This window comes from Anas acuta, chromosome 8 (assembly GCF_963932015.1).
Source record: "Anas acuta chromosome 8, bAnaAcu1.1, whole genome shotgun sequence".
NCBI lineage: Eukaryota > Metazoa > Chordata > Aves > Anseriformes > Anatidae > Anas > Anas acuta.
Window position 1 is genome coordinate 1,912,392 of NC_088986.1, and position 12,055 is coordinate 1,924,446.

General features: G+C 43.5%; 1 protein-coding gene across 1 annotated transcript in view; it reads right to left on the bottom strand.

The window, feature by feature from the left end:
- Window positions 1–12,055, bottom strand: part of PDE4B (phosphodiesterase 4B) — a 173,420-nt gene that overhangs the window by 139,106 nt on the left and 22,259 nt on the right. The window contains exon 3 of the mRNA XM_068689816.1: window positions 10,730–10,965. Within this exon, the coding sequence (XP_068545917.1) occupies window positions 10,730–10,965 (236 nt within the window). The remainder of the gene's footprint in view (window positions 1–10,729; window positions 10,966–12,055) is intronic.

Genomic DNA, 12,055 nt, shown 5'->3' on the forward strand with positions numbered 1-12,055 from the left:
TAGGGGCCTCTGAATTTTCCTGAGGGGCAGACACCAGCAGTTCTTGCATTGGGCTTTGACGTGCCGTTTTGGAGCGCTATAAATGGCCACAGCAGACAGAACCACAGCACCTAGCAACACTTACGTGTGCAGCGTAAGAGCTGAGCCAACTGCAAAAGCAAGAAGCAACTGGAAAAGTCTGTCTGTATTTAGTTCAGAGAGCCTGGACGGACAGCAGCACAAAGAAATTACGCGCTTTTAAGAGCTTACCAGGACCCGCTCTATCTAGAAGGCGTCCTTTGGAGTTCTTCCCGTTTAATTAGCATCCAGTTGCTTTAAAACAGATTATTCCGTATTTATTAGGCAGCTCATTTGTTAATTTTTGGTTTGGCACCCAACAGCTGCGGTCTCTGCATACCATTTCCTAAGTTTTTAAGTCTTTAAAACATCCAGTACCTCCACCAAGCTGAAGGAGATCCAGAATCCTTCGTTTATTCATGACTAATCACAAAACCCCATCCCTAAGAAAGACACCCTGAGAGTCCGTGGTGGCTTGGACGCCCGGCTGCTCACATCGACCTGGCCTTCTAGGTCAAGCAGACCCCTGCACCATCTGAATTTCTTGCACTTTTTAACATTTAAACAAAAAATCACAGTTTCTTATGGTGCTACAGTGCCATTTTTTCATGTAGGTCTTTATGTTGTTACCTCCTAGGAGCTGCAAATGAGGAGATAAATTTACGTATTAAAAACCCCTGGGGCATGATGTAAGACACAGTACTCACAGCAGTAATTTCCTTAGCAACTTTGTGCTTGATTTAGAATATTTCTCAGGAAATTTTAACTGCCGTCTACATTATCCCTAGTGAGTAATCCCTTATGTCAGCCCGATCTGTATTACTTACGATTATTTTCTGATTTCAGAGCCACAGATTAATATTTTACAATAAGCAAACTTATTCCTCAAAGGCATAAACCTCGGTGGTGACTCCGGAGAAAAAAGAAGCTAATGCAAGGAAGTCGTACAATTTCACACATCCTTTACGGACGAAGCGATCAGAAAAGGCTTTCTGCTTCTCCACAGACAGCTCCTGCTCAGCAGCCAGCCTGGGCTCTTTGCTCACTTCTGCACCGTGTCCAGGGGCTCCTGACACTGTTCCTGGCCAGGATGTGCTTGAGTCGGTCAAGGAGCCTCCCTGCTCAATACGGAGTGCAAACAATTATCTGGTTATCATGCAATGAGAATGAAAACGATCCAAGACAGTGACAGGCGTGAAAAATCGATGTTGTTCTGTCAGAGCAACGTGCTTCCTGATAACAGATAACCCCATCCAACCGTGTCCCCTTTGCCAGCTCATTTGGGCACTGCAATGGGAGTGGTCCAACAACAAATGCCCAGCCCTGGACAACCCCTTCTCCTCCTTTCAGAGAAAGGATTTAAGGCACTTCCACAAGCAATCATATTTTCCTGTTATTGGTCTCACCTGATGAACAGGACCCGATAACTCCACCGTTAATCTGGATCTGATTAGTTCCTGTACTTTACTCTCACTCTCCCAGGTTCTTAGTTCTGCTGTAGTTAGCTGAGAAAGCATCATTCCTGCTCGCACATGAGTTATTTTGGTTATTACGCTGTGGTTCAGATCATCAGCTTGTCACCTCTCTCCAATTAAACAGTGGAAGGTTTACAAATGCATTTATTCATAGCTATTGTTCCCCTAAAAATCACTACGTTTACTGTTCAACTGCGAGGCTGGAAGCTCCAGCTTTGCCAAGTGTCTGGAGTTTTGGTGCTCAGAAACCATACCAAAGGCACTGCACACCGCAGTCACAACTCACATCCTGCTTTATCCATCACAGCTCAACGAGAAGAATAAATTCAGCCTCGGCCCCTCTGAGCGTAAAGTCTTGGGTTTTCATTATTGGAAAGACAGTGGTAGCCAAATCCAACATAAAGCACTTTCCATTGTTAAAGGATTGCAGTAACACACTTCTCCTGGAACACACACTCTTTTTTTCCCCCAAAGTCACAACGTGTAGTGTCCAGCGCCCAGCAAGGAGCCTCAGAGCAGCAGTTGAGGGTGAGAACCAGCAGGAGGTGACCAATTCATTCAGAAGAAGCTCTCAATGTTATAAGGTCCTGTTCAGAGGACCCAGTAAAGAGCTGATGCAAAAAATATGTGCAGAAAGATACTGGGAGCTCAAGACCTACCTACTCAAAACACGCAGAGAAGGTCTAAAGGCACCTGGCACCCACCAGTGCCAGGCGGCTGAAGGAGCTGGTCTCCAGTTAGCCCACAGATGTTCCAACAAACACAAAACGAGCAGGCACAATCCCTGGAAATGTTTCCCACTCCCACCCCAAGCCACCAGCTGCATGCCCAGGTGATGCCAGACAGAGCCACAGCCACAGGACGAAGGGCTGGCTTCGCTGGCGTGCCCAGCATCACCATCCTGCAATAACCACGGCCACGTGGGACAACACGAGCCAGGGATGCAGGGCTGAGCACTGACAGAACGAACAGGTTCATCGTGTCCTGATAACCAGAGCTCTCATGTCTCAGGGGAATTTTGGTAATCAGAGAAACTGTTCACAGATCAGAGATAATTGAGTGCTGTTAAAAAACTGAGTAGCTTGGTTACAAGTAGTTAGAAATGTGCTTTACAAGTGGACTTTGCTGAGTTTGGGCTGGGGAAGAGTGCGTGGTGCATGGGATCCTACTGCTCACACCATGGATCCGCTGAGAAGGAGAAGGCAGCTCTCCAGAAGCCGGTTCTGATCTGACTAATGATAACTTCATCTGAAAGCAGAGAAGTTTAGAGATAAAAGAAAGTTGTGTCAAATTCTTGTCTGATTCAGCTTTTATATCAACTGTATTTCCATAATCTCCATTTATTTTATATTCTTGGGAGGATGAAGTTTGAACATAATATTTCAGAAGCTTCATTGTCTTTTTCTAATTAACAGTGACTCATTTCTTTCCATTCTAGATACATTTCAAGCTGTCTTACTTCATTCTGGAGAGAGGTGTATAATTATAATTGAATCATTAAAAGCCTTTTCTGTGTGCCGACAGCTACCTCTGTTTTGAACGACGAGTACCTCCAGGCAAGCCTTGCAGTACCAAACTTCTGGATCATCTTCAATAAAATTCATGTCTTCGAGTTGCAATTCATCCAAAAAAAGGGTTGCTATCATTTTGAGCATGTAAGCAGACTACAATCCAACAAATAAGTGCAAACTATGAAAAAATATTATATTGTAATAATTTGCAAAAAAGACATTTTGTACAAAATTAAAAAATGAGAAATAATGGAAATTAAAACCTACGACTAATCCAACATTGTGTTTCTTCTGAAAATTCCCCTGCACCAACCATACCACATATAAATCACAGTTAGCCAATCTAGGACTTCTGGCAAACACAAATATCAAAAAAATATTCCAACTGGGACAAAGATCCAAGAACTTCAAAACAACAACAGCTCCAGACGATGGCTAAAAATAGGCAGTCAAAACACTTATCTGTGTATTTTTAGCTGAGCAATAGCTGCAGCGATAACTCGGAGATGACGCCTGATCTCCGCAGCACTGGGCGTGCGGCCGTACCCAACCAATGTCCAAAAACGAGCTCGCAGCGAGCCCCGTGTATTTGGGTTCCCAAACATTTTCCCATCGTGGAGGATCCCTGGGACTCGGTCTCACGGGAGGACTTGCTTGCAGCACACCCTGCTTGAAGTCCAGTTACAAACCACGAGGTGCTCGCTTTTCCGTCAGTAGGAGCCAGCTGCTGGTCGGGAGGCAGCTCCCTGCCCCAGCTGGATCGATGAGGGTGGGATATTCCCCGGGGGAAATGATTTCCTGATTTCCTCCTCATCATCTCCGTGAGGTGTTAAAGGGAAGCTGGGGCAGGGGAAGCAACCATGACAACAAATTCAAGGAATTTTCTTCTTCCCATGCTCGACAGATACCCCCTGCCTCCCACCTTGCTGAACCCAAACAGATTTAAAGCTCAGCGAGCTTCTTGATGTGATATTTATGAACTACCTCTAGACACCATAGGAAGTGTATCACGACAGAACACTTTCAGCTTTTCAGAGACGATCTTGAGGGGCTCCCAGCACCCCAAGCTCCTAGGAAACCTGGTGTTCAGCACCAGGAACGAGCAGCTCTTAAATTTAGCAGATAACATTTCAAAGGAAGCTCCACTGAAGAACAAACAAAATCACTAAGCAGGTGAAATCTTTTAGGATAGTTCCCAGCGTATCATCTCTTATCTCCCAGTCTCTTAGGTCTTTCTTGTTAAGAGACCTAGAACAAATCACGGTAATTCCATTACTCAAACCTACATCGCCATACACATTGTCCAGAAACACCACAGTGTCATTAAAAACTACCTTTCCTGTAATATGTTATGAGGAACACAGTTGACCTCCTTTCTTCCTTTTTCAGGATTCACGCATGCTCTGGAAACGTAGCACAGACTTCTGAAATACAGGCAGCATGTTCAATCAGAAGAACCGATTCTGTTTCACTACAAGAAAATAGGATGGGATTTATATAGGTAATAAATGCTTTGGAGCAGATGACGTTCAGAGGTCCCTCCAAGCTCAACCAGTCTGTCACTTAAATATTTTTTAAGTATAGGTGCAAAGAAAAACAAATACGATTTTGGTTTTTCCCCTCTAGGTTTTAATTTTTCACAAAGCCAGCTCATCTATTTTTTTCTCCTGTCCTAGGGTTGCAGCACATGCCTTCAGTTCTCATCCAGCTGTATTTGCAATGACCTGTGAAATGAAACTGCAGCCTATTTCATGGGGTGAGCACATCTCCATTCCCTTTCCCCCCCAAACTTTCCGTGCCTGCCCCTTGGCTCAGCACCACCAGCACGGCAGCGGCCGAGCCCAGCCCCAGCTGAGGTCAGTGTCTGCTGAAGGTGTGGGCTCGGACTCAGCTGCCCAAAATCACACCGAATTTTGTTGTTTTGGGTTTAATGCTGCATCCGATGTGCTGCCCACGATCACCACCTGGAGAACAACCTGCAGCACTGCAGGCAGCAGTCTGGGTGCTGCACAGGATGGATGGAGCTGTGCACCCTGCTGCAGCCATGCACCCACCCCCTGCTCTTCCCATGTCCCCACGACCTAACGGCTTCGGCAACAGTTTCAGATCGACATGCAAAACAGAATCAAGCCCTAAATATTTTGCTTTCAGCTTTTGACCACCACCAGTTTGCACTCGCAAATGACCAGTGCTAATGCAACAAGCTTACACACACAGAAAACACTATAGTTTACTGTGGTTAATCATAAGTGGTGTAAAAAATTCCTTAAAAGCAAAGATTAAGGATTTCTTTTCTTCTTTTTTTTTTTTTTTTTTTTTTTTTTAAGTGAAAAGCACACAACCTGAAGAGCAACCCATTCCATTAGCCTGCAACTCCCTACAAACCTCAGTCCTCATTTCCTTCTCACGGAAGAGCGAGGCATGGTTTGTGGTGGACAATTAGCACAGATGTTCCAATACAGCCTCTAACACCATCATCTAAATGTTTAATAGAATTTTTATGCCCTGAAAAATTGCACTCATTCGTTTATTTAATATTAAGTGTACCAACTCTTTACAGAATTCTCAAAACTGCCTTATTTCCTTATGGCTTGGAACAGCCACATCCCCTGCTTATTATTATATCATATTCTTATAAACAGCTTATTTCCTTATGACCATGGAACTGTTTTGTTTCAGCACAGAAACTTGATGCACGATGGCCAGTGCATCTCCACGGCACGCTACAAACCCATGGAAATGGTGTAAAGGAGAAGTGCTCGCTGCCAAACCCAACCCAGGAGCTGCTAAGGATCAAAGAACGGGGGAAGAGAATTATTTTGAATGCTCCAGGTGTAGCTACAAATGCATCGTTCACACCTTTGTTCTTCTTTCTTGCTTGGATTTATCATCACAACGCTTTAGTTAGGAAACATGGAAACGGATTGCTGCAAATATTTTAACAACTGTTATGAAAATCGGGACAGTATTTGTACAAAAGCCACTTACAAGGCTTCTACTTTCAGACTGCCACTTGAAGGTCTATATCCTATATCCTATATCCTACATCCCTTTTCCCCGGTACGAATGACAGAAGCTCTTTGGTATGGGCACTGCCTTGCCATTTTCACACAAAATGTTATTACAGCACAGCCAGCTTAACGCTGCTGCTTTGGAGTCAGCCTGCCCATTTTTCTCTTTATTGGTTACAGCAGCACTGGTCTCCAGAAAATACAATTCTAACATTAAAGAGAGAGAGAAAGAGAGAGAGAACCCTCGGGAGCTGCTTTATTTTTAGGTCCCCATGTATCTTCAGTGAAAATGTTATGCAAGTCATGGCTCAGCCTCCCACAGTTCTTACCTCTGTATTACCACCAGAAGGTGAATTTTGGGTGATTCCTGAAAAATGTGGCAGCAAAACACTTATGAAAGGAATGAGCTATGCCTTACTTCCCTCTGCCCCTCCAAATAACACGTTCTGTATTTGAACCCTGTTATTCCTTTCTTCAAATCACAGTCCCCGTCACCCCAGGAACAGCTGGACTCCCACAATCGCATTCTCAGCACGTCCCCTAACACAGCACTGATGGCGCAGATGAATTTTGTACTGTCACAGTGATGGCAGAACCAAATTTCACCTGACCAACAAAGCCCAGTATTTTTAAAAGGAAGCAAAGTCTTGGAGCCACTGCGATATAATCTGGCCATATTCTCCAACGAGATGCAAGATTTCGCAGAGCTCGGTAACATCCATGCGTGGTTATTCCGAAGTCCCCACCTGAGCTCCTGTATCGGAATTAATTCCACTCGATTTGTTGGCATCCTGCAGTGGCCAAGAGGCAGCACAATCATCTAGATTGTGATCTAGCTCTTGCTCTAGTACGTGCTGCTGGAAATCAGACGAGATCTCTTAGGTACATAGGGATTGGGGCTGGGAGAGGTTGGTTTGGGGTTTGTTGTTGTTATTTGGGGGGTTTGTGTTGTGTTTTTTTTTTTTTTTTTCCCTTCCTAGCCATAGATCTATTTTTATATCTTTGGATATCAACAGAACTCCTTTAATGATTACCTCCAGAGTCACCCCAGCCCATCCATTCCCCTCCATGAAGTTACCATACCCTGTGCAGCAGAGGCTTTTGTACCAACAAGAAATGGGAGAACTGGTAGAAACTGGCTCAGCAGAGCGCACACCCCAAATACACACAGCAAGCATTTCCCCAAGGATTTGATGGATTTAATAGGAGAGAAGTGACCCCAACAAAGGCAGAGGCATTGCACCCCTTCAGAGTGTTCACTAGAGCAATTCTTTGGTGATGAGGTTTTGATTTATCCCTGTGTCTCCAGAAACCACCTTATTGCTTTTCTGGCTAAGGTGATAAATTTCCACAAAGACAACAACGGCTTGCACCAGCAGGAAACAAAACCCCAAACCAAAGGGATTTCTTTGTTCAGCACACAATGCCCATGTAAAGCCTCACCTGATGGAAAATACCAAACATAACGGTGTAACGAGGAATTCATGTTTCAGAAAGCAAAGTCAGCCGATACCACGAGGAAGCTCTTCTATAAACTTACAGTCATTAAAAAAAATGAAAAGAGAATTTTGCGCACAGTCGACAAATGAAATAATGACATTATTTCAAAGCCTCATGTTTCATGTCATAATAATGAGGTGCTTTGCAACCGTCTACGGGATTTTGTATGCACAGAAATAGCTCGCAGAAAGCTCAGGTAAACCTACACACTTCTCCACGAGCCTTCTAGAGAGTGTCTCCACGCTTCAACTCAGTGAGTCCTCAGGAAAAAAAAAATCATACTGAGTGAATGTCAACTTAAATCACGATAGATCTTATGCATCCAATAGTCCTTATAGAAAACCCGAGTTTGGGCCTTACGTTGTTTATGCATTTTACTTGTGTGAACCCCGAATGTCCTCAATCAATGCCATTTGCATTTAAATTTAAATTTCAGTGGAGATTTTCCTATTGCATGCCCCACTAAATCCGTTTCTATAAAGCTATCAACAAACTTCCTTTGCACCAGCCATGGCAAGGCTGCACCTCAGGGAACGTAGGCAGCAGCCAGGAAATGGGTCCCAAAGCTAAATCCAAGGGATAAATTCAGGGAACCCTTTCCACGGCGCAGACACAGGGGTTACAGGCCTAAAGCAGTGGGAGCTGAACACTCAGCGCTGGAGCAGTGGGGGCAGATCAACCTCCTCTTCTGTTCACGCCGCTCGTAAGATGCCTCTCACCCCTCTCCTCAGCTGTGTCTTTTCCCTGCAGGACAGCTCCAGCCTCCCGCGCATTCCTAACACAGTAGTAATAATGGTGGTTAATTAAGTGTAGTGAATAATGGGCTCTTGCCACGGTGTCCTGATGCTGCCTGTTTTAACCTCCGTTCTTTCCCTTCAGATCCTTACCTTTTGATCTGCTTTTTTGACCATTAATGAACGTTGAACTTGTAAATCCAGCAGACTTCTCTCCTGTACCGAGGATTTTGCTGCTGAGCAGTAATACTGCTTTGCAGCTACAATCCTTTCGTGCTCAGATACATCACTTTGTATTTATCTACACTGAAATTTTCCTATCATTTTATTGCCCACTCACTGAGTCTCTTAATGCTCATATCACTCCAAAGCTGTTCCAACACAATGGCACAAACTGGGCTTATATAAATATAAGCTGCCTCTGGAGTGTATTTGGTGCAGGACGATACCACGGTATAGAAGCCAAAATAGCTTAGGGACCGGATCCATCTTGTACCACTGCTACACTGACACATCTCCAGCACGACTGCGCTCCCTCAGGGCACGCTCGGGCCCCAAATAACCTGAAATCCTGTAGGTAAGCAGCTGCCCGGCATGGGGAACAGAACTGGGCCAACCTATTCAAGGCCCTTGATGACCAGGACTTAAACAGAAAATGGGGTGGTTTAGACCCACTTTCTGCCCAGCTGTATGAGCAGTCAGTGTAGGTGGTGCCCAGGTCAGCAAGGTGAGGGAGAGGCAAAGACACCCGTGTGTTAAGGTGTGTTGGAACAGCACTCTGCTTGCAGAGTCACACTAACCAGCAACACCCATTTTCTACATGGCTACAAACAGATATGCAAGACTCAAACAAAATTAACAAGTCAGAAGCTAATTGCTTTCTTATGAATGATAAAGAAATAACAGTGACCTGAGTATCAGCTCTAAGTGCCTTCTCTCTGCCTGGCATACTGATCCAGAAAAAACACACCTGGTACAATCCACGCTGATCTGATTCTCCTGTAAGGAAGAGAGGCGCGGCAATGCCCCCTTGTGTCCCGATGAAGCTAATCATAAATTCACTGCAAGTCCTTGCATTTTCCTAAGTCATGCATGAGGGTTTATTCAAAGACCAAAATTAATTCATTCTCAAAACCACACCTTATGAATAGGCTCTACGTCGTGCTGTAGACAAGATTACAAATTGCTTAACGTGCATGAGAGGGAAACACTTAAAATGCTCACAAAAGGTGAACCAAACCTTTCACTGTCAAAACACACAATCCATTTGAAATTAGATAACTCATTTTGTTAACTTTATTCACAGCAGTTAAATGCAAATATTGAGCAAAAACACCTGTTAATTCTCTTTGATTTCCTTACATTTTGCCCAGGGAGGTGGTGGAGTCACCATCCCTGGAAGTCTTCAAAAGACGTTTAGATGTAGAGCTTAGGGATATGGTTTAGTGGGGACTGTTAGTGTTAGGTCAGAGGTTGGACTCGATGATCTTGAGGTCTCTTCCAACCTAGAAAATTCTGTGATTCTGTGATCAAGTGCGTTGTTTAAAATCCTATTTTCAATAGGAAAACTGCTTTTCCTAAAGTACCGTAACAAAGGAATTTTGGAGGTCTTCCAAAAAGAGCGCTGAGCTTAACAGAAGCTAAAACCAGATTCAGAGTTTGAAATAATGAAGTGAATACACCTTCCAGCCAGCAAATGAAATGGAGAGTGGAGGATTTAAAAACTAGAACCCAAAGCACACTTGAAATTTAAGTTAAAAGGACAGTGTTTATCATTGCATTGCAAGGCCATTTCAAAAATCATATGGTAAGCTGGACATCTGACTTTATGTAGTCATGAAATTCACTGCAATGCCAAATCATGAACACTTAACTTGTCTACCTCTCCTCCCTCCAGATCAATTTCCTTGCTTTGGCACTTAGCATTCAGTTTGTTTTGGAACTCATCTCTTTGCAACCCCCTTTAATCAGCTCTCCTATAGTTTCTTCAGGACTTTTCTTGAGCTTAACACCAGATTCAAACGCTTTTCCAAGCCTTCCTTCTAATACTTTGACAGAAAACAGCCAGAGAGCTAAAGCCTCATTCCTCAATCTGTTTTAAAAGAGTGTATCGCCATCATAAGCAATCCACATCTCCTGTGGGTGGAAAGCTAATAACACAAATCCTTTCACCAAGATCATAATTTACAACACAAAAGTTTCATGAAGAGTCATAAAAATGTGAACAAAAGAGGTTCATAACAGAAGAAGAGTTTCAAAAAGGGCTGGCAGCTGCTCTGCAAACGTAAGTCCGTGATACACCAACTGCTACACGTCAACAATACTGATTAATTCACACATTATTTAATGCCTTTAAGAAAAAATAAATAATAAAAATAATAGAAAACAACAGCAAACCCTCAATAAATAACCACTCGAGGTTCATAAGGAAAATAACCTACCAGTCTTGGTAAGTGGTGATCGCAATACTTGGAGGTGTCAACAAAGGCAGAGTTGTTGGTCTACAGACGATGTCTCTGTCGGGTGTCCTTGCTTTTTCTGTTTGTCTTTGGGATAGTGGGGGTAACTGCAAATTGCCAGAACAACACCTTCTTCCTCTCCAGAGGTCTATGCCCAGAGCATGGCTAGAAGTACTGTAGGACTTACTCAGCCCACACTCCAGGTAATCCAGAGCATTCTGCAAAGAGAAAAGCCAACGAAATTCTTGAAACAATCAGTTTCTTCCACACGAATAAGCCACACTCAATTACATTGTTCTACAGTCACAGCTACTCACAGAAGATAATTGTTTTATGAAATCCTGGCAGAATCTGAGTGCATTGCATTGTTATTTTATCAAGTTATGAATTAACTTGAAAACTCATTCATAACTCATCTAGGCTAAATTCTAATCTAAACGAACACTTCAATAATCCAAGTCACTTCGGTGATATATTAAACTTTTGATATTTTGAACTTTTTCAAAGAATAGTCCACACAACATCCACCTCTTGTATCATTCCACTCTACAGCACAAACATACTGGTTTGCCACTTTTTTTTTTCTGATTCACCAGGCACAGAAAACTGCCAATACAGGGCTTGGGTACATCTTGAATCACTGGTGACTCGGTGAGAAGAACTTCCTGCTGGGCTACCCTACCCTATGCTTGTCATTTCTAATAGAAATATTTTTTTTTCCTCTTGGAGCTTCTATTTATTTCTATCTCAAAGCACCAACATGATCACAGAGCTGGCCATCAGTCTTCCCAAATCCAAGCCAAGGTCTTCCCAGAGCAGAACAGCACTGCAAGAAGGCTGTCAGCTTTGGTCTTACAGAATTTAGCTGGTGTAAATGGGAATAGTTCTGTATTGTGAGCAGTTTAAACTGAAGGGTTACTGTAATAGGTGTGTATATATATGACCACCTCTCTACATTTTTACTCTTCCACCTGTTTCTGAATTTTGATCTCCTAGTTGCTAATGGGAAGTATGTTCTCCATAGACATGAGACTGTGGTACTGCCTGCTCTCCTACTGCAGCAAGGACTCTCAGCACAGGAGTGAAGGACAAGAATGACACGAGAATGGCACATTACCAGTTTCCTCAGCTTTCCCTACTTTTTTGCCCATCCCACAACCATGCAAACCATCCAGAGAGGAAACAACATGGCCCACAGTTACTGCACTCCTTCATTGTAGTCTGAAGTGCTACAGGGCATGCTGGTGCAGGTTCCTGAAGTTACTAAAACACCAAAATCATAATGACTTAGATGGAAGTTCAAATATT